The sequence below is a fragment of the Aethalodelphis obliquidens genome, unplaced genomic scaffold, assembly GCF_003676395.1.
Source record: "Aethalodelphis obliquidens isolate GAN/ISIS:26980383/991018 unplaced genomic scaffold, ASM367639v1 scaffold8, whole genome shotgun sequence".
Taxonomy (NCBI): Eukaryota; Metazoa; Chordata; class Mammalia; order Artiodactyla; family Delphinidae; genus Aethalodelphis; species Aethalodelphis obliquidens.
This window is the reverse complement of record NW_020837952.1, coordinates 19459103-19484097: the sequence shown is the minus strand read 5'-3', so window position 1 is coordinate 19484097 and position 24995 is coordinate 19459103. Positions and strand designations below refer to the sequence as shown.

Sequence of the window (24995 nt, the reverse complement as noted above, 5' to 3'; positions counted from 1 at the left end):
TTGAGGGAGAATTGTTTAACTTTTCCCATTCCCAGACCAGTGGAAATCATAAAAGGTATTGCTGAATATGGACATAAAGCACATTTGAAGTTGATAATCTAGTGGTTTTATAACACTGTGTTTTTATCTGGTAAATGCGCATTGAACATCCACTTAAAAGGGAATTGTTGGGTCAGTGGGAAATCGGGACCTGTTTTGGATGGATGTGATTTAAAATCTTAATCTACCTCCCTTTGTCATTGGTGATTCTAACTTCTTGGTAGGTTCTAATAGAAAATGGAATTAAAAAGTTGACTTATTAGAACTAGACTGATTTAAAAAGTATCTTCAAGTGTTAAAAAAAATGGTCCTGGTTTTTCTTTCAAACATGTAGGCTATGTTCCGAGTCCTTGGATTCTGCTTTAAATGTTCTGGCTCGAGCTTTGGAAAACAACAAAGACAATCCAGAAATTTGGTGTCATTACCTCAGATTGTTCTCAAAAAGAGGAACCAAGGAGGAGGTGCAGGAAATGTGTGAAACAGCTGTTGAATATGCTCCTGATTATCAAAGTTTTTGGACTGTGAGTAGAAAAGATAAAGTTGTGTGTGTGTTTGTTATCAATAATTCTTTAGGTTATCTTAAATATTGATGTGTAGGTTAATAGATCATATGTTTTGTCTGCATATAGATATAATAATAACCTTACTTTCACTGTCCAGTAACCTCAAAGCCACTTCTCTGGGTCAGGATTAACTTAGACTAAACAAGACAGTATTTAGTGAAGAGGTGATTTTTGTTGTTGTTTACTTTATTGGTAATGAGGAAACAAACATTTTAAAACATTTTACACTAACCTATTCTTAAGCAGTTTTGGTTTGGGCAAAGTTAAATGAACTTTTTGCTGAGCACCTGAAAATAATTTAATAATATTCTTTTTATGCTTATATAACATTTTCATGAAAGCTAGGAAATAATTTGGTCTTTTTATTATATGCCCTTGTTACTTATGGAAAAAACTTTATCTGTAAATCATACTAATATCGAACCTTGCTAAGTTTAAAAGATTTGGTGAAAAAGTGGGTTTTTCCTCATTCTCTGAGAAAATGGGGTGTTTCTTACCCAGGCTTAAACTTAAAATTATGATTAATTCACTTATAAAATAAATATTCATTAATATGTGAACTTTTACCAGCTGAACTCAGGAATTATTAGATTCAGATAAACTTTCATATAAACTGTTACTATCAGATCTGTCATTTACTTGCTAACTGAAATTCAGAACAGACAGATTTGGATAACATAGTATCCCTTAATGAATGAACTTGCCACTTTGTTACTCTCCTAACTCACTGAATAGATTTAGACAATGAAAAATGCTTGGCTTTTAACCTGCAGCCTTGTACCAAAGTTAATGCTATTGATCACCACAAATTATAGGGTGTGATGTTTTTCCTTAAGTTGTTTGGTCTTTAAAGGACCTTTTAATTTCTTTAAAAGATTAAATCTTTTAATTATTTTGTCACATATTTCTTATATGAATGCTATTCTCAAAATTTTTATACAGTCACACACCTGAGCAATTCAGATTGTATGTGATCATAAACGTGAGCTTTTGGAGATCCATCATGGTCCTGCTGCCATTTATTGATTCAAGGAAAGGAGACGTGAAATTGCTTTAGGGATAATTCTGAGAGTGTATCTGTATTGTTTTAGTTTTCATCTGATTCCACTTTCCAACTTGTGGTAGAAGGGGAAATCTAGGTTATAGTACTGTACAATGGATTTATACATATTTGTAATTATCCTTTTTATAGAAATTGAATTTTTAATATGTGATAGTTTCTTAATGAAATGTGAAAAATCTGTAGTTTTAGATATTCTTATGAAGCAGGAGTAATCATATGAAATCCATTTGGGCAGTTTCTGCACCTAGAAAGCACCTTTGAAGAAAAGGATTACGTATGTGAGAGAATGGTGGAGTTCCTGATGGGAGCAGCCAAGCGGGAAGCATCAGATATTCTGTCCTTTCAGCTTTTAGAGGCTCTTTTGTTTAGAGTTCAGCTACACATATTTACTGGAAGATGCCAAAGTGCACTTGCAGTTTTACAGGTAAACATTTATTATAGCATTTAATGACATTCTGTAGAGAATTTTTTAAAGGTTTAAAACAGTACAGGTAGCATTGTTGAAAGATAAGGACACAGGCTTTAGATTTGAATCTTTGCCACTTACTGGTAAGTTGTGTGAATTTGGGTAAGTTTACAGCTGTTTCCTCCTTTGCTTATTTAGTAGGGATAATATCTTAGAGTGTTTATGAGGTTTAAATGAAAATAATATTTGCTGAGTACCCACCAGAATAAACTTCAATATTCAAACCATAAAGGGAAAAAATTAGTCCATAGTGGAAATCTTCTATATGGGTGTGGTGAGGTTTTTTGTTTATTTTTACTCTTTTCTCTTTATCTTATTAGATTTTGAATCTCAAAATACTTAAAATATACAAATAAATTTAACCTTTTCATTAATTATGTCATAAACCGTAGCATAGTAAAAATTATGTTAATCTGGTATTGATATCTCTAAAGAGTTTCTCCATTCAAAAAATTGGTGAGTATCAGAATTTTGACTTAGGTATTTAAGAACCATGCCAAAGAAATAAAACACTTTTAATCTTCTTTGCCTTCACAGTTGAATCTTATTAGGAATATTTTTAAAAACACCTTCAGATTATTTTTCCATTTTACCTAGAATGCATTGAAATTGGCTAATGATGGAATAGTAGCTGAATACCTTAAAACAAGTGATCGATGTTTGGCATGGCTGGCCTACATACATCTTATTGAATTCAACGTTCTCCCTTCAAAATTTTATGATCCGTCTAATGCCAATCCTTCAAGAATTGTTAATATAGAACCATTTCTAATGCCGTGGCAAGCAGTTCAAGATGTAAAGACTAATCCTGACATGTTGTTAGCAGTATTTGAAGGTAAGTATAAATGTTTATAAATTATTTAGAACATCAACTTATTGCTTATTATGATTCTTCAAAATTAAATGAAACAAATTTATGTATTGCAAGTTTTACACTTTATTATATAAATGCTTAAAAAATTAAGGATTGAATCAGATAAGATGGGCATTGGCATCTATGAAAGCTACGTTTTTCTGATTATGGCAAAGGATATCAGCTAAATATGTACATAATATAGCATATTTACATAGGTTTAATGAGTTGATTGAATCATAGAACCAGGTAAATTTTGTAAAGCAATCTATCAAGGTGAAAGTTAAAAGATAATATCTTATTTTTTCAAGTAATTAATATTTTTTCCATCAGTCAGTGAGTTTGATTACTCTATGTACTAACCGAGGTATCTGCTTTGGAACATATATAAGATATAAAGCCTGTTCCCTTCTAATAAGTATATAGCCTAGTCAGAAGATAAAATCTATACATCTGACATAATTAATAAACATATGAGGCCACATAACTGTCTATTAGTATATAGTCTAAATTCTGTGCTTAGAGAAGAGACTGGGATCTGTGATTTAGAGAATTACATGGTACAGGCCATAAACCTGAAGGAAAGAGATTATTGCAGGTTGGCATGATCAAGTATGTCTTCACAGACAAATTAGGACTTGGAGCTAGACTTTGAAGCTTGCCTATAATGTGACTGACATGGTGGACCTCCTCCTCAAAGATGGGACTCTTGTCTTATTTTTATATTTCTCAAGGGCCTATAATGTCTGGCAGTGTACTGAGCGCTTAGTAAATGTTCATTGAATAAACTAGGGAAGAAAAGAAGTAAAAGGACATTCCTATTAGGGGAGCTAAGTAAACAAAAAGCAACAAGTAGATAGGAATTGGTGCAATGGATTTAAAGGGAGCTTAGAAGAAGGGAGAGTCCTTATCAAAGTGAGACTTTTTGTGCTGGAGAACAGTAGGAATTAAGCTTGATAAGTGGAAATGATACCAGATTTTCAAGAACTTTTAAGTATGGTAGGCTTGATGACAATAGAAATTCTTTAAGAAAGAAAGAATATGCTGGAGAGAAATGATACCAAAGGTAGGAAAACCAACCAGAAGCTGACAGCCATAACTGAGGCATTAAAAAAAGTAACCTGGGAAAGAGAGAGTATTTATTGGAGACATTTTAAGTTACCATATAGAGATTAGGGACAGATTAAATGTCAGGGAAGAAGAGAAAAAATAGTCAAAGATGATTTCAGGGTTTTGAGACCAGGAAAAGGTAAGGGTACTAATAGAAAACTGGTGAATTGGGAAGACTGATTTTGGTAGTAGGAGTGGTATTTATGAATGATAATTGGTCACCCAAGTGGAAATGCTTGTTGGCAGAAGGAAATAAGGAAGTGCACCTTAAATGGACAATTATGGATAGAGAAATGGATTTGAAAGTTATCAACATAGAAATTATTGTATTATATAGTGCTTTACAGTTTTTAATGTGCACTCCCAGTAAGTTATTCACCAGCTGAAGCTATGAGATACTTTCTTTGAGGAAATGGAGATTTTAAAGTGTAGCTGTAAGGGGTAAAAGGGAGATTGAGTCAGTGAATGAGACCAAGAGAAAATATAAACAATCTCTTGGAAGCAGAGGCAAGAAGAAATTAAAAAGAAGAGGAAGAACATTATCAAATGCTAATCAGATAAAATGAATGTAGAGATAGATTTGTTTAGATAGGATCCTTATAAGTGAACTTCAAAAGTGCTGTTTCAGAATGACATTCATTTTTAAACTCAGCAGTTCTGGGAAGTCATACCACCTTGGGCAAGGAGGAAATGGTGACAGTTGGGCAAAGTGAAACAGTGGAGGACTTTTCTCTACGAAGTAGCAAGATCGAGTAAAGGACTCTTTACAAAGGGAAAAGTGTTTTGAAGGAGTAAGGAAAAGATCAAGTTTAGAGGGAGACGTTTAAATGGCTGTAGATCAGCAGAGCAAGGCCTCTTGAAGTGGGTCGGAGAAAGATGAAAAGATAATTCATTCTTTAATTTCTTTGACATAATTTTTCAGGAATTTAGTATAAATGCAAAGATGCAAGAGCTCATATTGGGTGTTTTATTCTTAACAGGAAAGTGAGGGTGAAAGATTTAATTTTAGGAGTTTGGAGATACCTGAAATACCTCCTTTGGGTGAAAACCAGGAGTTTAGTAAAGGTGAATAAGATGTAGTCAAACAAAAGAATAGGCTACCTTAGAGTTTAAATAACACAGTCAGATAATTCATTTTATGTTTGATTCATGTTATTGTGGTGTTTTTGGATAGATGCGGTGAAAGCTTGCACAGATGAGAGCCTTACTGTTGAGGAAAGAGTAGAGGCTTGTGTTCCACTTTACACAAACATGATTGTTCTGCACCAGCTTCTTGAGAGGTAAAACTTAATTGACAAGCAGTTAACCTCATATTAAAAATTGATTTTTTCATGTGTTTAAATGTGTGTTTTTCTTGTGAAGGTATGAGGCTGCAGTGAAGCTTTGTAAATATTTATTGGAATCATGTCCCATGAACTGCCAGTTGTTGGAATCCCTTGTTGCTTTATATTTGGAAACAAATCAGCACGACAAAGCTAGGGCAGTGTGGCTTACTGCATTTGAAAAAAATCTTCAGAATGCAGAGGTTTTTTATCATACGTGCAAATTCTTCATCTCGCAGGTAAAAAAAAAAAGTCATAATTCTTAAATATGATATTTTTATGTTTCACGTTTATTCATCCTTTAAGATGTTTCAGGCATCAGCCTCTCTAGGATTCTTTTACTGATCCTTTTGCCCTTTGCAATACTGTTAGGTATTCCTTCTCTTTCTGCCATAATACCTCATGCATAGTTCTACCATTGCACTTAATTACATTACATTGTAATTTTGCTTATAGCTACTTTGTATACTACTCTAAGAACTCCCAGAGGGCAGGGACCATGTCTTATTCTGATTTAGAGCTCCCCTACTCCCAACACCTAGCACAGTACCAAACATGTAAATAGAGCTTAATGGCTAATTGGTGAAATTGGTGAGTGAAACTTGACCTTGTGGTATATTGGGTGTTAAACTGTTTAATGTTTAGTTCAATTTGGAGATCAGAATACAAAAGTCATCTCTACCTCCACCTACTCAAAAAACCTAATCTAATCAGTGGTTGGGGGGGCGGGGGAGGGCTTTTCCTCCCTTGAAAGATTTTAATTAAACATTGTAAGCCTAATGTGTATCCCTCCTCTTTCTTTTAAAAATAGAATCGAGGAGATAATCTTCTTCCATTTTTGCGGAAATTTATCGCATCCTTCTTTAAACCTGGGTTTGAGAAGTATAGTAACTTGGATCTGTTTCGGTAAGTTTGTAGAACTCTTGATTTGTAGAGGAATGAGAAATAGTGTAGCTCAGTGGAAAGATTACCAGTTTCTTGGTGGATTGATTATATTTTAGACTGATTTTTTTTTTTAAGACACTTGAATACCCTCTTACAGAATTGTTATAAGGGCAGTAGAATTTAATAAAAATAGACACAAGATGTAAAATGTTTTGCATTCTTTGGATTAAGAACACTAAATTTATGTTAACACCATGGTGATTCATGCTTCTTTTAATTACTGTCATTGTTAATTTTAGCAATTAATACTGTAGCAACAAATTATCCTGAGACAATCTCAGTGATTTTCGAAAAAATGAGTTTTAATTTATTGGATTGGTGATTTTAAAGTGAATGTAAATAATATGCCTTTTTTAAAAAAAAATTCTAAAGAGAACCGCTTTAACTTCTGAAAGTTGTTGAGTAAGAAACTTTGGAGAATTCTTTTCTCAACCATCACTTTCTCAGTAGCTTATATAGAGTTCTGTATTTACTACCTTTATTTGCTTCCCTGTGAGTTCTTGTTCAGATCCTAAAGAGTGGGGTTTTTTGGAGGCTTTTAACGTTCTCTTTCCTTCTTCCTCATCTCTCTGTAGGGATCAGCGAACTTTTTTCCTTAAGGGCCAGATAGTAAATATTTTAGGCTTGCAAGCCATATGGCCTGTCACTACTAGTCAACCTTGCTTTTGTAGGAAGAAAGCAGCCATAGACAGTATATAAATGAATAGGCATGGCTGTGTTCCAATAAAAGTTTATTTATGAAGGTAGGTGTAGTTTGCTGATCCTAAGTAAAACAGCATCAAAAGGAAGATATTTGTCATGACATACTTTTTTATTGTATGTTAGGAAGAACTGAGAGAAGATAGGTCTAAGCTGGATATCTCCTAAAAAAATATTCTTGTGGAAAATACTAAGTGAAGATAGAGTCTTAGATTTATATATGCAAGTCTAATGTTTGCATATATTTTTCTTTTCTTAGGTGCTCCCTCCCTGCACCCACCCACAGTATAGCAGTGTTATATAAAAAAATATTTTCAAAAATAACCCACATTTTGTTAAGTCAGTGGTCTATCCACCCTAGAATATTTTGTGAACATGGCAGTTTTATTTGAGATATGGCAAAAAGTTTGGGGTCACCATTCTTTACCAGACTTGAGTCTTTACATCTGTCCTCTTACGGTAGATAGCCAGTTTATTGACATAGTGATGTTAGTACTCTTCCTGAAAGTCTTTCTGCTTTGCTACATATAGATTAACATCTTATAATTAATTACAAAAGAATAATTTGAAATGCAAATTAATAGAGAAAAATTAAACTATTGTATGAGAAATTTAGAGATTGTTTAGCTTCCCCATGCTGACTTTCTCCCTGTTTAAATTAGATTGCTTTAACATCTCAGACTTAAGCACAGGATAAATTCAAGGCTGAACCAGACTTTTAAAGACTTGCTGGTTCTGATCTTCCCTTCAGCATGGAGGTAATTGCTTTAGCTTTGAAGAAGATGCTGCCAGTTTGTGCCATGGTCAAAGATCTTCAGATCTTCTTGATGTCAGCTTAATGAAGCAGAATAAATAAGTGACAATAAAAATGTGAAAGTGGGCTACCTCCAAATAATCTTCTCATTATTTGCTAAGTCATCTTGCTTTATTATTTTTTGTGTGTAAAGTTATAATTCATAATTCACCAAGAATTATGAGGAAAAGGTATCCTGTGCTTATTTAGACAATTTGAAGTCCTTATTTTGGGTAGATGCGGTGAAAGCTTGCACAGATGAGAGCCTATCTATTTTTTAGATATTTATACAAAAGTCAAATATTAAGAGAATGGCAGTAAGTGAGAGAGTTTTCAGCATTGCCACACTTAACTTGGTATTGATAGAAATTTTTAAAATTTATAAAAGAGCCGAAGCTTATTAATAGGAGAAGTCAGTGCTCTTCATAAGTTCAAAATACTTTTTTATTTCTTGAGTAGAAATTGTAAAGCAAAGTACGTAGAACTGTAATATTTATTTAGAATTAGAGTCTGTCATTTTTCTTTCTATATAACATTTAGTATAAATTTTATACTGGAAAATTTTATGTGTAAAATTTAGTATAAGGACAGACAGAAAGATTGAGATGGAGTAATTTTCGTGTGTTTCAAATCAATTTGAAGACTAGTAGATAACCATAAAAGTTAACTTGGGGATTTCATTCACCTTACTGAAGTTGGCATAGGGATAGTTCTATATAGATTAGATTTAAAGTTATCTCTTCTTACTTATTGCAGTTTTCAGTTGAGAAAAGTCAATATTCTTAGAAGTTAAGTGATTAACTCATGGTAATACAGCTAGTTACGGCCAAGTCAGGATGATAATCTGCCTTCTAGAAGTACCATTTCTTCCCTTTCTTACGGCCCCCAGCACACAACCTCCCCCACCCCAGCCGCCATACAGCCTCTCTAATCCATTAAAACTTAGTTCCTTGAAATAATTGCTAAATTCACTGTGAACAGTTAATACTAGGTTGTCATTGTCGAAATCAATGTATTGCCTTTAAAAACATTGTTCCTGAAGATGCTAGTAATGTTATACACACAGATTCAAATATATTGGGGGGAAACCTGAATTACCAAAGTAAAATAGATTTTTTTACTGATTGGCTTCTTAGAGCCTTTAATATCCTAATATGTTTTGTGGCTTTTTAAGAGGGGGCTTTAATTTGCAGTATTTCTCAATCTTATTTGATCATAGACCTCTTTTTGACAAGTGCCTTATGGGCCAATATGTTATAGAATACGCTTTTATATCATGTCTAAAATTAAATGTAGAGTGGTATTTGTGTGTATGTGAGAGAGAAATTGTTTTCAGATATCAAGTTTTATAACTCAAAGATTTTTTTTTTCAAGAAAGTACAGATTTTGTGGGAAAATTTTAGATACTTGGTAGTCTCATTTGTTATTCTCTGTTTTTAATTAGGTTTCATTAGATGATTATGGTGGTTTGTTTAATTTGGGCTATAAAATTTTTAAAAATCATTATAGAAGAAGAATTATTCAAGTAAGTATAAGATAATAAATATATGATGCTAGAGATGTGACCAAAGCGGTATGGTATACACATGAAAATAAAGTCTCATTACTGTATAAACAAGGAAGTTTTAGTTGAAACAGGATTTTTTTTAAAAAAAAGCAATAGTAATCCATGTGTATATAGGCATAATTTTAAACATGATATTTTTCCTCAGGTATCTCTTAAATATCCCAGGACCACTTGACATTCCAGCCCGTTTATGTAAAGGAAATTTTGATGATGAAATGTTTAACCACCAAGTTCCTTATTTGTGGCTGATATACTGGTGAGACATTATCTACTGTGGAGAGAAATGTTGCATACTAGGCTTGCATCTGTTATTTATTACTGAATTACACTGTGTTAAAATTAACCTGTTGCTAAAGTCATTGAAGCAAAATTTAAGGGATGCTAAGGTTTATATGTTATTAAAAAAAGAAAGCTCAAAAGAAGGATTCTATTGTAATAATATCTGTAATGTTTATACTTTGTCATTCCTTTACCTGATCGAATTGAGGTGTAGGCATACAATGTTTTCCTTCATTTTTTAAACAGCCTTTGTCATCCTCTTCAATCAAGTATTAAAGAGACAGTGGAGGCATATGAGGCAGCGTTAGGGGTGGCCATGAAGTCTGATATAGTGCAGAAGATTTGGCTGGAGTAAGTTTAATTCCTCTTAATAAGAATGGGATTTGAAATAAGGGGATATGGTTGGGGAAGGGTTGATGAGCTTTCTTGTTAGAGAATTACTGGCTTAATTATTCTAAATTATGATGTTTTTCTTTTGGCAGTTATCTTGTCTTTGCCAATAATAGAGCTGCTGGATCGAGAAACAAAGTCCAGGAATTCAGATTTTTTACTGATTTAGTGAATAGATGTTTGGTTACAGTCCCTGCCCGATACCCCATTCCTTTTAGCAGTGCCGATTACTGGTCCAACTATGAATTTCATAATAGGGTAAGAATTTAAAACTTATTTTCTTTAGATATTTATACAAAAGTAGGGGACTTAAATGATAGCAAAACTCCTGTTTAATATTGAGAGATTTTCCTAGGACCACTTTACTAGCATTTACTATTGTTCTTGACTACTTTTTCTATTTATCTCTTCAAAATCTAGGCACAGAGCCCTTTAAGGTTCAGTTAAGATAAAATGTGCATATTGATTATCTTCTATTTAAGAAAATTTAGCATTGAAGCAAAAGTGAAGAGATGTTAAGGTTTAATACGTATTAAAGAAGAGAGATCAAAAGAAGTAATTGTAATAATGTCAGTAATGTTTTGCTTGAGTAATTGGAAATTTTACTGAATGAAAAATTCTATAACTTCAAAATAAGTAAGAATGTGCTTACATGTTATAGCTGCTCTTTTTATCAGTATTTTGTCAAGCAGATATAGCTATACATAGGACATAAGAAAGCTGAAATCAGATGCTGTTTGGAATTTTAAGAGTAGAGTCTGGATATTGATATATTTATAAGGTCATCTTCTTATAGGCAGTGAAGCAAAGGGTTTTTTAAAAATTGATTTATTTTCAGAGACCCCTTTTATTCAGTGCGTGTAAGCTAAAAGCTACTAAAGCTCAGTATAGACTAAAACATCTCTGTGTTTTATTTATTTATTTTTTTGGTGGGGTGGTTTTGTTGTTACCGGGATAACCAATTATTATGCTTTGTACTTCTATGCCATTCTTTATCCCAGGATCTCAAACTACTTTATGGACATTAAGTCATTTACACACGGGCATTCCATGAGCAAGATGTGGCAGGTATTATTAGCCCTATGACTTGCCCAGCTATACAGCAAGTAAAGGTAGACTCAGGAATGAAAACCCGGACTCCTGGCTTCTTGTCAGTGTTCTCAGTCCATGGCTCTCATCACTAGACCATATTTCCTAATTCATATTTGGAAAGTCACTAATATAATTAATGGTAGGAACTGTAACTCACAGCATCATACATTGTTATAATTTATACATTCATGTCTTAAAGACCATTTTGGTTTTCTCATTAAAACACATAGGTAACTGGATTTCACATTTTGTTGTATTCCTTTCCCCACCTCCCCAACCTTCACAGGTTATTTTCTTTTATTTGAGCTGTATTCCAAAGATCCAGCATTCCAAAACCTTGGAACGGTTTTGCTCAATTATGCCAACTAATTCTGGACTTGCACTGAGGTAAGAAAAAATAAAATTCTTAGCTCAATTGTATAGGCTCTTCATATAAAATTATTCTTGAAAACTTGCTAATAGTCTGCTCTTTGGCTATTGCCTCATTTCCACTTTAATTTCAAAGTTGTTAAGCAATATGTAACTATTCGTGTAAAAGTCAATGTGGAGAACTAGTTACTTCAGAAAACTGCAGATTATAAGGGGGCATATAATTCAAGTAAAGTTCACCTGTGTCCCCTAAGCACATACCATCTGTCCATAGTACATGCATTATAAGCACAAAGCATGTTTTATGCAGCAAAGGAGTATTACTTAAGAGGTTTTTAAGTGTTAAAGAGATAAGCTGCACGCGGGCTTTCCCTAGTTGCGGCGAGTGGGGGCTACTCTTAATTTCGGTGCGCGGGCTTCTCATTGCGGTGACTTCTCTTGTTGCGGAGTACAGGCTCTAGGCGCGTGGGCTTCAGTAGTTGCGGCACGCGGGCTCAGTAGTTGTGGCTTGCGGGCTCTTGAGTGCAGGCTCAACAGTTGTGGCGCATGGGCTTAGTTGCTCCGCCGCATGTGGGATCTTCACGGACCAGGGCTCGAACCCATGTCCCCTACATTGGCAGGTGGATTCTTAACCACTGTGCCACCAGGGAAGTCTCGACTTACTTTTTTTAATTAATTTATTTTATTTTTTATTTATTCTTGGCTGCATTGGGTCGTCATTGCTGTGCGTGGGGTTTCTCTAGTTGCAGCGATCGGGGGCTACTCTTCCTTGTGGTGTGCGGGCTTCTCATTGCGGTGGCTTCTCCTGTTGCGGAGCACGGGCTCTAGGTGCGCAGGCTTCAGTAGTTGTGGCACGTGGGCTCAGTAGTTGTGCCTCACGGGCTCTAGAGTGCAGGCTCAGTAGCTGTGGCGCACGGGCTTTGTTGCTCTGTGGCATGTGGGATCTTCCCGGACCAGGGCTCGAACCCGTTTCCCCTGCATTGGCAGGCGCCACCAGGGAAGTCCTACTATGACTTCTTTTCATATACGTCAGTCATTCTCAAATATTAGCATGTATCAGAATCTCCTGGGATGGTTATTTAAAATGCAGATTCCTGAGCTAGAGCCCTCAAACCACATTTGAGAAACACTTATCCAGGGATTTCATACATTCAATTACAAGATTTTTTTAGAGCATTTCTTTGTAGTTTTTCTGCTCTGATAGAGTAAAACCCATTTCAACCCTCAGGAATTGTGCTTTTTGATTCAAAAAGGTACACTGCATACTAAAGCTTTGGCTTCTACTTGTGCTGTCATTTCCACTGCATCAGTTGTGTCTTATGTTTCTAAGCTTGTTTTATGGATTATAAGGTGCCTAAAATAGTTATCAAATATCCCTTTGTGTTCTAGAGCATTTACATTCCACTTAGCATGTATGTAGGAAAATGGTAATAAGCATGCTAATCTGCCAAAGTTAATTATAGAAATTTGTATTATAAAACATCACCTTTGATAAAACATGTGAAATAGAAAATGTGCTGATGTGTTGAGTAGTTTCTATAATGATAGGCATTTTGGAATATAGGTAGTTTAATTGTTGGTTTTGTTGGTAAAGTTCTACTTTTGATACTTCTTATTTCCTTAAGGTCATCCTTGTCCTTTTTTTTTCAGAATAGAGAACTTAATAATTAGTCACTGTACTTATTACATTTTAGCTCAAGAAACATTCACAATTAAGTATACTGTGTTTAATAAAGAAAGAAAAATACCAAGAAATTGCACTAATATATCAATTCATTATTTTAGAAAATTTACGGGGAGGGAGAATGTGGAGTGTAATTTGGAGAGAATGCTTTAGTATCCTATAGGAATACATCAGCCTTATTTTAGTTTGTTGAAGATGGTATGGGTCTTGACTAGACCTTTTGCTAGTTTGCATGTTTCTTTCCCAGGGTAAGTTTTGTAAGAGGCATTCTACAAATACTTGCTGAATAGCCTTGATAGAATTTAACTGACCAAAAATTATGCTTCATCAAACATTCTGCTCATAGAGCTCAAGTTCCCTATACTTGCAATGCTTTTGTTCATTTTCCTGAATGTACTTTACAGGCTACTTCAACATGAATGGGAAGAAAGCAATGTTCAGATTCTGAAACTTCAAGCCAAGATGTTTACATATAATATCCCAACATGCCTGGCCACCTGGAAAATGTAATGCAACAATCATGTACATGTTTTTATAGCTATTGCTTTTATTTATAAGGTTTGCTCCAGACAGGTAAATCTGAAATGACATCTATTTTTTCCCCCGGAGAGATCTCTCTTCTAATTTAGATTTGTTTTGGGCACTTGCTGAGGTTTTATACCAAGAGTGAAGGCGTGCTCATTAACAATTGCCTCTAGAAGCAAAATGGATAGTTTTAATTTTCCTTGAAGGAGAACATATAGATAACAATACTGTTACCAAACAAACAGATCTGCTATACACATATTAAGACTATCGCTTTTGAAATGCGGGGTTTCCCCCTATTATAATCTGATGTCTTCTTTCTTTTAAAGGTGTTAGTGCCAAGTATTTTTTTTTTACTAGTAATTATGAGTATTTTTCATGAACGTTATTTATGTTCAAAACACTGGTCTGCTTTATTATTGTAAAGTTGATAAAAATTGTTGAATTTTTCTTTTCACTATAGGTTACCCTCCTTGGAAATTTAGCCTGTTACTTTCAGGAAGTTTTGTACTCAGATTCCCACAGTCAGTATTCTGCCAGTGGTAGTATCTCATTTTGTTCAAAGATATATAAATTTTTCTTTTCCCTTTTCTATATTCCTTTTTTTTTTCTTAGAGCCATTGCTGCTGAGATTGTTCTAAAGGGACAAAGAGAGGTAAGCCGTGATTGACTATCAGATGGGTTGCTTTTTTTTTTTTTTTAAATAGCTATTCTGCCCTTTTTGTTGACTTCTCAATTTAAAAGGATTAAAGCATAGAAGTTAACATCCTAAGAACTCTAAATGTTTGGAAACTACAAAATCCAGCATAACCATGTTGTCTTGAATGTTGTTATATTATGAAGTACCATTCAAATAGTTAGGATTATGAAGGTGTTTTCCACCACATTTCCTGATGGAATTGTATATATATCTATCTTATAGGTCCACCGTTTATATCAGAGAGCCTTACAGAAGTTACCTCTTTGTGCATCACTGTGGAAAGATGTAATGCTTTTTATCTTTTATTTCATCTTGAAGTTTTCCTATAAATTTTCTGCATGTGCCATATCCATTGATGTGGTAATGCTCAAAATCTAGCTAAGTCTTACTTCTATGCTTCCCTGTCTTTTACAGCAACTCTTGTTTGAAGCGTCAGAAGGAGGTAAAACTGATAACCTGAGAAAACTAGTTTCCAAGTGCCAAGAGATTGGAGTCAGCCTAAATGAGCTCTTAAATTTAAACAGTTACAAAACAGAAAGCAAGAATCACTGAACACTGGGTGCAGTCAGTTCTAAGTCCTTATAATAATTGCCAAAAATTATTTGAATGATCCTTCAAGATTAGGCTGATCCCTGGCTAAGGTCTGTGTAAGGCAGACAAGCATTACTGATCATATCAAGTCCCCTACAATATCCTATCCTCAAAACCGGAAGCAATGAACATGACCCTCTTCGCTTGGATAAATGAACTTCCTGTTTGGCCTGCTTCTAGGCCCTGCCAGATTCTCATAACATCATGTACGTAAGTATAGTTCCTCAAAGTGACTGACATTTATTTTCATTTTGCTTTGTTTTTGTTTTTATTTTTTACTTTTCCCCCTTCCTTTATGTTGTGCTATTCCTGATTCACTTGACACTCTCTGATGCCTGAGAGATTCTTGTTTGGGATTTAATTTCCAGGGCTGTGTTTACAGTAAAAAGCCGGCAGTCCCTTTTAGTTTTTCCTCTTTAAACCTTTTGAGATTCTTCATTTCAGGATTTAAAACTTAAGCAGTCCATCTTAAGGAAAGTGTAACTGCCATGGCCACAAGTCTGCTAGTTGCACTTGAATGCTCTAACAGGGTTGTTTATTGCCCTTTCTACGTTCTGGACTCCTTGCCGAGACTGTTTAACTTGAAGATTAAAGAAACTATTGCAAATGCCAGTGCATCAGAACCTAAGAGTGGTCAAATATTATGTGCAATTTTTTTTGTAAAGAAATTTTAATTTATAATAAAGTTTAACAGTTTAAAGAACAGTTAATATTTGAACTGCTTTGTATTGCAATACTACTTTGTAGTATTAAAATTGTTTATAAAAATATTTTTAATATAAGTTAACTTTTTGAAAAATGTTGCTGTCTTTATTCACTTTTCACATTCCGGTGGGAAAGGGTTGAAGTAGGAGATATGGATATTCACTATAACTATATCAGTACTTCTTATTTTGAACTGCTTTCCCATAAAAACATTCCAGTGTCTTTTTAAATTCACGAGAAGATGGGTCCTGTTCTATTTTGAGGACAGTGAACAGATAGGCTTGCACTATCATTCAATTTCTTGTTCTTACGACCACGGGGTTTAGAAAGTATCTCCCAACTATAGTTTGAATGATTTGCTTAGTGACATGCGGTCTTACGTTGAATATCAATATGACCAAATGTAAAGGTGACTTTGTTTTTGTTTTGCTTTGTTTTGTTTTGTTTTCAGTCTGTAGTGGGTTATTTGCGCTTGGTAGAAAAATTGTTAATGACACACACTGCCACAAATCTGGTCTTACAGCTACAATGCAATCTAATTGTGAAGACAGAGCAACAGCCCCATGAAATACTAGGCAAATTTGTACATCTGTGCATTTTTATAATGCTTAGTTAAAATAAAGCCATGTTTTGATGCTCTACTAATGTGCCTACCAGACGGTGCATATTTAGCTAGTAAGTGCTGTTTCGTGAGGTCAAGAACAGAACCCATTTGTCTAGCGTCTTTCATTAAACCAAAAAGAGGCTATATGGTTTCTATCTAAAACCAAAGAAACTTGGGTGGAAGATAGTAATCCCAGAGGGGTATTCCCCCATTGTATGCATTTAACTATTCAACCTTGAAAGTTTTTCCTTCCCTGATTATTTGAAAACCACTGTTAGGTGCTTGGAAAAATATTTCCAGTCTGTCTCCCCATAGTGTAATATTTTTGGTATTAATTGAAATGTCTCATAGTTTTTTGGAGACTGCTGAATTTTTGTAAATTCTAACTAAAACCTACCATTTGTTGCATTAACAATTCCATCAGCAGTAATGTTTGTCTCTTTTTTTAAAAAAAGAATGCAACTGCAAGATCCAGCCATGCAGGCTGTACATTGTGACAAGTCCAGAGGTCCCAGTTCACATGCTCACAGTCATGCAGGCAGAGGCCTTAGCATATGTTAAGCAGCTGTTTCCTTTTTGATCAGTTGTCGTATTGCTACTTAAAATCATGAAGCTATCTTATAGAAATTATATTGCCTTAAAGATAATGTCACCTTTTCTTCCTGTCATTTTACAGACTCACTTTAACCTCCACAAAAGAATAGCAAGCACTGCTTATGAGTGAGGTATATGTTCCTGTCATCCTTCCATATTCACTTTTACTTTCTTTTTAATGAAGTGCTTTGAACAAGTAATAATTAGAATATTAAACAAAACTTGGGGTGAAAGTTGATAGTTATTATAGTAACATGAATATAATATTTAACATTATGACTAAAGTCTTTCTTTGGGCAAAGAAATGTTATACAGTGAGAAAAGATTAGTCATTGAGAACTGTAGTTCCTTACACTCTCCCACTCCTGTCGGGGGGAAAAACACAAAAGAGGCATTTTAGGCCATGGGGTTTTATCTCCAATAAAGGAAGTGGTGTGGCAGATTGCAGTGTATTTTTACGTGTTTTTCTTCATTTTAGAGAACAGCCTAATATTTCTATTTGCCTTTTAACGGAAAGTGGACCTTGTAACATTGTTGTCACTGGCTTATCTAAGGCGGTTTGCTTTCAATTAAAGGGCATATAAACCTACATCATAAAGCAAGCAAGAATCTCCAGGTGCAACATCTAAGAACTAAAGGCACTAAGCAGACAAGCAAAAGCTGACAACAAATGTAGAGGGACTTTATTGAAGATTGGAGTTTAAATATTTATTTTTCAAGGTTGTTGAAAAAGTAGGAACATGTGGCTATAATACAAAGCAGGACCAATATTCTTGCTGAAAGCTGTCATGTTTTCACAGATAGGTCATAATTTCCTTAAGTCTGCTTTCATATCTCTCTGTTAACATTAGTGCGAGGGAAGAATGGGGAAATATGATTTTAGTGACCTTGCAGGTTTGGGGATTATGCCTGCAAATGTATCATTGCCCCTCAGTACAAATTAACAGCCATCATACAGAGCATTTTGGAACAAGAGCTTTTCAAGAAAAGGTAGGCTTCTAAGGAACATTTTTTATATTCTTTTTTGTCCCTCACAATTTCACAATTGGGTCTCTATCTTTCCAAGTCATGGTACTTTTTAGTGTAGGTCATAGAGCTGAGCTGAAAAAGAGTTTGTTTTTTTTAATTAAAAGAAATTTTTTTAGGGCTCTATTCCATATACCACCAAAAAATGTCCTCACTTTCTGCAGGTGTTCTTCAGTTGTGTGCTCACTGTTTCAGGGGCCAGTGAACAGCCATCTAAGGGTGTGTGGCCCCACCCTACTCTCATTCCCATCTTCCACCACCACTCACATAGCCTTCCTCAGTAATCGTTAGGTGATATTTTTTGAGTACTACTTGATTGAGATATCTGCATTAAATGTGAAAAGAGCTTTTCATTTTTTTCTCTCTGACATCTTTGAGGTAGATACTAGGAAGCTGTTCTGTCTTTCATAGATGGTGAAACGGCTATTGAATTTGTCTCCACTTTTCATTCAGTGACCTTGACAAGAGGGACCCAAAAACATGTTTTCAGAGGCCCCATAGTAGAGAGTCAGGCATTTTTTCATTCCAGAATCAATTTGAGCACTGTGCTAAGACACTCTCAACACAAGGATGAATAGAGGTCCCTTAGTCTAACAGAACAGAAGAGTATATGCCAAGGAAGCATTTCCAAGGGGGCTCCAAATTTGGGGTTGGAGGTTGGGAAAGTCTTCCCAGATAGAAGTGGATTATTGGCTAAGTCATAAAATAGAAGGATGAAAACTTGAGGCAGGTAATACTATTTTCAAAAATTATGTGGCACTTACACCTAAATGTTGTAGGATGATTTGCACTGTTTAAAAACCTGTGGATTTTTAAAAACCTAATGTATTTGTGGGGAGGAAGGTGATCTTGATGTCTTACTCTTCTGCCATCTTGAAGCTCCTCTCCTAAAAACCTTCTCTGGCTTTGTGCTAATTATGCACAACTGACAATTTGTTAGACATGATGACACTGTAAGACATGTGAAACTCCATAGCAGCCACACAGGTCCAGAAGAGAGACCTCTTGAGGCATATTGTGCTTCTAAATCCATATGAGTATGATTGAGTAGGAGTCAGTCTTATCAGGCCCAATTTAAAAAGCCTTGACAAAGAAAGTCAAATTGGAGTTACAACTGCTGCTACTAGTGTTTTCCTTTCTTTTTTCCCTAACTTTGGGTAACGTATGAATAAAATGCTACTTTGAACATTTACTAGTATCTGCAACTTGCAGAGCCCTGTTTCATTGCCAGCCAAGGCTATAAGGTATATTCTGTGGCTCTGTTATGAATCATGGTTGTTATTCTATTTATATAGAAGAACTACCTGGAGATGGCCCAGTCTTCAGTGCTTTAAACTGATTTTTCCAAATGACATATTTTAGCCCAGTTCCAAAAATGTTTCAATTGACGTGGAACTCAGTAATGCCAGGAATAAAATAATTCACTTGGGGAGGAAAAAATTTTGCATGAACTTAGAAGGAATATATGCTTCCTGTTTTCAACAAGAAAGCAGAAGATCTGAAATATTCAAGGCCAATTTGATTGGTCTTAAGTGATGTGACTTTGTGGCGAGTGCTGGTGGGTCTGAATTTTTTCCTCCAGTTTAAAGACACAACTGCATAGAAGACAGTGAATAGACTGTTAAGAATATAAGTCTGTTGTATCACTGCTACCACATAGAATTATGAATATTTTGCTTTTATGCAAAGTTTTTAGTAAGTTTTGGAGCCCACCCAAAACAGAAACAAATACGATTCTTCAAGGGCATCTTCAATGTATGAAGTAAAAGCCCAAATCCAAACATGAAAGCTATTTGCGCAGCTGTTCTAAAAGAGAATATACTGCATTTGTCCTTTACTTGGTCATTTTAAAGCTTCAAGATGGAATATCAATTCAGCCAAAATCAAAGGTGGGTTTACAATGTTGTTTGGTCTGTCAAGCAAATTAAGTCTTGCAAATGTTCTTACCTAGTGATGTAAGACTTATGAAAGAGAATAGCCAGCAGCCTAAGGGAGCTGAACCAATTAGGAAGGGTGATAGAGGAGTTGGTGAGCTGTTTGCATTAATGGAGGTAATCAGGACATCTCCTGCCAAGACCAAAACCAACACTCAGCTTGGCACATCCTACAGTCAAAATTATGAGACTGCCTGTGGATATATTTGGCACTTCATGCTGGTTGAAATGGAGCTACAAAGAAATAGAGGAGTGTGAACCATTGTAATGAAAAAAGCATATCTAAAAGATCTGGATATTAGATTTAGCTCCCACTAGCTGTGTAATCATGACAGGACATTTCATTGCTTCTTGTCTGTTTCTACATATACAAAATATGGAAATATGAGTACTTACCTCAGGGGTGTTGAGAGATCATATAATAGAAGTTATCTTTAAAAAAATAATATTTTGAGTTTGGGATCATTTTCCAAAATTTTGAGGGCAAAGAGATGCTATAAAATAACAATTTGCTTTTTTTGGACATAATTTCATTGCCATCAGTTGGAGCATATGACTACCAATAGTCAAGCATGAGTTAATTGCTGTCTAATTAAAAAACACAACGGCGATCACTGCCATCTAAATTCAGTGGTTCATTCCTGGTGTTATTGCCTAAAATAACAGGTAAGACAATCCATTAGCAGATGGTCTTAACTTTTAAGTCAAAAGGGTCGATATGAAGACTCTATTTTTCAGTTCTGAGGATTCTCAGCATGTTGGGTGGGCTCTTTTTATGGTGTAATGGAGGATAAAGACCACTCCTTAATTCGGGACTCAGTGTTCACTTGTTGATGGGTCTAGAAAGAACATTCGTTGCTCGTTTAAGTGCAAAGAATAGCCAGTAATCCAAGCCACTTTCCATACTTTTTTATTGGAATTGCTTATAAAGGGCATGGCAGTATTGACCAATTTAAGCTTGCTTATGCTTCCAGGCAGAAGTAATAAAATGACCTAATCAGGCAAGAGAAATTGCATAAAGTTTGCATGATCCCCAAGCTGGAAGACAGCCCTCCAGGAACATAATCTTAAGAGTAGAGAATTGCCTTATTTTTAACTATGATTTTACTTTTTATTGTAATGAGGCCAAATCTGGTGGGAGCTCTGGTCCCAGTGGTGGAAAGAGATAAAAATCACAGAACGTAAAGCAGGAAGTAATTGGCAGCATTGACTTTTGGTGACTGATTAATGCAGTACTGAATAAAAGCAATGTGATCTAGTGGGGGGTGGGAGAGGAGAGTCTGAGTAGAAATAGCCAAGAGTAAAATCCAGGGCTTCCAATATATTGTAAATGAGCCTCCTATGTTAGGACTGGCAAATGAAAATAGCAGTGGCTTAGATAACCAACAAGGACCTACTTACTGTATAATATAGGGAACTGTACTCAATATTTTGTAATAACCTATAAGGGAAAAGAATCTAAAAAAGAATATGTATATGTATAGATATTTAACTGAATCACTGTGCTATACACCTGAAACTAACACAACATTGTAAATCAACTATTAAAAAATAATAAAATTATGCAGAAAAATAAAAAAATGTAAAATTGGCTATAAATACAAAAAAGAAAGAAAAAAAGAAAGAAAAAGGAAGGAAGAAAGAAATGAGGAAAGAAAGGAAGGGAGGAAGGAAGAGAAAAGGAAGGAAGAAAATTTCTCAAGTAAAAATCTAGGCGATGTGGCAGGAAGGAAGGGAGGGAGGAAGGAAGGAAGGAAGAAAAGTTTCTTAAGTAAAAATCCAGGCAGTGTGGCACTCCCTGGTGATAGAGGGCCTAGGCACCTTCTGTCTTGTGTGATCACTATTCCCAAGAGAGCTGCCACATATGGTTCTGCTTGTCATGTCCTGCACATGGTCAAAGCCCATGATCAGCTAGCTTATCAGGCATCCTAGGGCACTGGTTGAGTCGGTCTGGAGGAAGGAGGGTCTTTTTCTAATTCACGAAAGGGGACCACCTGGACCCCAAGTTCTATGGGGAGGGTGGGCCTTTTTCTGAATTGCACAGAGCAGTGTCATGGTCCTGATGGTTCAAGATGGCTTTTCCAGTCCCAGGCCTTCTGTTCACATTCTGTTTAGCAGGAAGGAAAAACAAGGAGAAAGACAAACCTCCTCTCTTAAGAGTACTTCATAGAAGTTAAATATAACCGTATCCACTTTTGTCCCGTTCTTCTGACATCTGGCCACTGCAAGCGGGGCTGGGGAATGTAGTCTTTATTTAGGTGGCTATGTGGACAGCAAAAATTCGAGGATGAAGCATAGAATACATATTTGGGGACAGCTAAACATCTCTCCCACAACATCCAACTAAACAGACTATAGAATGAGGTTAGTGGCTTGAACCTAGTTCTGATCTCTAAATAAAACTAATGGTGAACCACTAAAATCCCTTCCAGTTTTATAATCCTACTCTATAAATCTATAGTTTGGAATAGGAAAACAGAAAGCACATTTCCCAGACTTAGCTGATTAAAGTAGGTTCAGGGATGGGCATTTAATAACTAATGCTTAGTTGAGGCCTTAGTCTATATCAGACACTGTTCTAAGTGCTTGAGGTTGATTAACTTATTTAAATTCTTATATTAGCCCTATAAGATATTGTTAAAATCCCCATTTTATAGGTGATAAACTGAGTCACAAGAGGTTAAGTAACTCAACTGAGACACAGTAAATGACAAACCTGGGAAGTTGACTTCTGAGTGCATGCCCTTAGTTGGAAACCTGCAACCTCTAAAGTGACAAGTTGGTTCACTGAGAAGCAATCCTGGGGCCTTTGGGGGAATTATTGAGAGGGAGACTCTTTGTTGTTGTTGTTACTAAACTAGTAGAACATAAACCTGGAACTGTGGCAGCCTGGAACTACTTCAGAAGCAATGTGAAAGCCCATTGGGAATGAGGTCCAGGAGGAACACGGAACTGAGATGGGGAAAGAGATATTCTGGTGCTAGCAGGATTCACTGTGTCTGAAATCAGATACCCCTAGATTTTTCAGGTATTTAAAATTTTTTATTCTCATCACTACCTCCACCTGCCCCACATACCTTTTTTTAAATTGAGCTTCTGAGATTCAGTAGAGTTGTCTTCTGACAACACAGTAAGTAAACCAAATTCAGTTAACATTTGTGGACCTATGTCTGAAGATCATTAAGTTGCATCACTGATAAAGACACTAAAGACAGAAGATGGAGTATGTTCTTAGAGCCACATGAATTAAGCAACTTAAGTAGTAACTTGTTGAGAAGTATGGAAGAACGGAAAGCAAGAAAGTTGCATATTTAGATATGTAGGGGGTGGGGCTGAGAAGAGAAGACTGAAAATTCAGAGACAACTATCACAATAATGCTTAAGGTCTCTTTAATTTGCGTTCAACGCCTGGCTACATAACCTTGGGAAAGTTCACTCCTCTAAGCCAACATTTCTTGTGTAAGAGGAGATTAAAGCTAGCATTTATATATCTTATTTGAGGTTGTGAGGATAATATGATCATACAGGTTAAGGGCTTAGGCCAGTGCCTGGAACACTAAATACTCAATAACATTAGCCTTCCGTAGCAGATGTGAGATTATAGAAGCAGTTTGAGGGAAGAAGCTTCAGAAATGTGGGTTAGGGCAGCATTTCAGTGTAACTAGAGAAGGCTTGTGGTTGGGGGGTCTAATTACTTTCAATTCCCGAGAGTAATTAAGACCTGAAGAACAAGTTGGGACAAAGAAAGTGGAGTAATGCTCCATTATATATATATATATATATAAAAATAACATGAAACTAGTTTGGACCTATATTTATTTGGCAAATAAAGTTCCATTGAAGGTTTGGAAACAAAACGGTGCTGACGGATGGGGATAGCACTTGCAAAGAGATGAAAGGAAACTATGGCTTTTAAAAAGTTGGAAATTCCCTACTGTGGGAAATGTACTAAAGAGATTACAGTGATCTAGGCCTTTTCTCCTCAGAGTGATTCTAGATCTACAGCATCAGGAACATCTGGAAGCTTGTTAGACATGCAGAATCTCAGGCCCCACTCCACACCTACTGAACTGGAGACTACATTTTGATAAGATCCCTGTATGATTTTACGCACATTAAAATTTGGGAAGCACTGGTCAAGGCTAGAGAAAAACGCATGGATTTCATTGTTTGAAATACAAAAGAATGCAGGAATGTGGTCCCAAATCACTGGAACATCTAAATGTTGGGAATACAGTGGCTACACGTAGCATAGTTTTCTTCAGGCTCTGTCTCATTTGAGGTGTGTGCCTACCAAGTACAGAAACGTAGCACTAACCATTGATCTACATCCTATCAGTGTTCTTCATACTAAGACTGATGCTAAGGAGTAATTCTGGCTCCCCAAGTTTTAAATCTTTTAAGTGGTCTTGAAATTTTAGTGAATGATAACTCCTTGTTTATTGTGAATAAAGGAGAGTTGGATTAGTTATGTATTGCTGTATAACACATGACCCCAAAGCTAAGCAGCTTAAAGCAACAAACTATTCTATCACGGTCTCTGTGGGTCAGGAATCCAGGAGTGGCTTAGCTGGGTGGTTTGGCTCAGAATTTCTTATGAAGCTGTATCAAGCTGTTGACAGGGGCTGCAGTCAGTCATCTGAGGCTTAACTAGGGCTGAAGGATCTACTTTCAAGCTTGCTCACGTTGTTTGCAGGCCTCAGTTTCTCACCACATGTATGTATCCATAGACTGCATGAGTGGCTTCATGGAATGGCAGCTGGTTTTCCCAGAGCTAGTGAGCCAGGGGAGAGAGACAGAGACAGGCGGAAAGAGACAGAGAGGGGGCATTAAAGTGGAAGTTGCAGCCTTTCATAATCTAACGATGGAAATGACACACCATCACCTTTGCCATATGTTGGTCTCACAGACCAACCTTGGTACAATATGGTAGGGGATTACACAAGGGTGTGAATATCAGCAGGTGGAGGTCATTGATAGGCCATCTTGGACCCTGGCTACTCCAGGTGCAGCTTGTATAGCTGGGAGTGTCTTCAGTCTCTATGGAGAGGAGGGTACTGAAACAATGTTTGGCTGCAGATC

At 35.8% G+C, this 24995-nt stretch overlaps 1 protein-coding gene across 5 annotated transcripts in view; it reads left to right on the top strand.

The window, feature by feature from the left end:
- The window catches only part of ZFC3H1 (zinc finger C3H1-type containing), a 58992-nt gene extending 43151 nt beyond the window's left edge, over positions 1-15841 (top strand). For 4 of the 5 annotated variants that reach the window (XM_027107033.1, XM_027107032.1, XM_027107035.1 and 1 more), the window contains 14 exons: positions 374-560; positions 1901-2089; positions 2729-2966; positions 5269-5374; positions 5457-5655; positions 6228-6322; positions 9566-9676; positions 9946-10050; positions 10182-10347; positions 11468-11568; positions 13639-13740; positions 14375-14414; positions 14682-14744; positions 14874-15755. In XM_027107033.1, the coding sequence (XP_026962834.1) occupies positions 374-560; positions 1901-2089; positions 2729-2966; positions 5269-5374; positions 5457-5655; positions 6228-6322; positions 9566-9676; positions 9946-10050; positions 10182-10347; positions 11468-11568; positions 13639-13740; positions 14375-14414; positions 14682-14744; positions 14874-15011 (1840 nt within the window). In that variant the 3' untranslated portion in view covers positions 15012-15755. Of the gene's footprint in view, positions 1-373; positions 561-1900; positions 2090-2728; positions 2967-5268; positions 5375-5456; positions 5656-6227; positions 6323-9565; positions 9677-9945; positions 10051-10181; positions 10348-11467; positions 11569-13638; positions 13741-14374; positions 14415-14681; positions 14745-14873 lie in introns of all 5 variants that reach the window. The other variant, XM_027107031.1, reaches the window with a different exon arrangement.
- The last annotated feature ends 9154 nt before the right edge of the window (positions 15842-24995 follow it).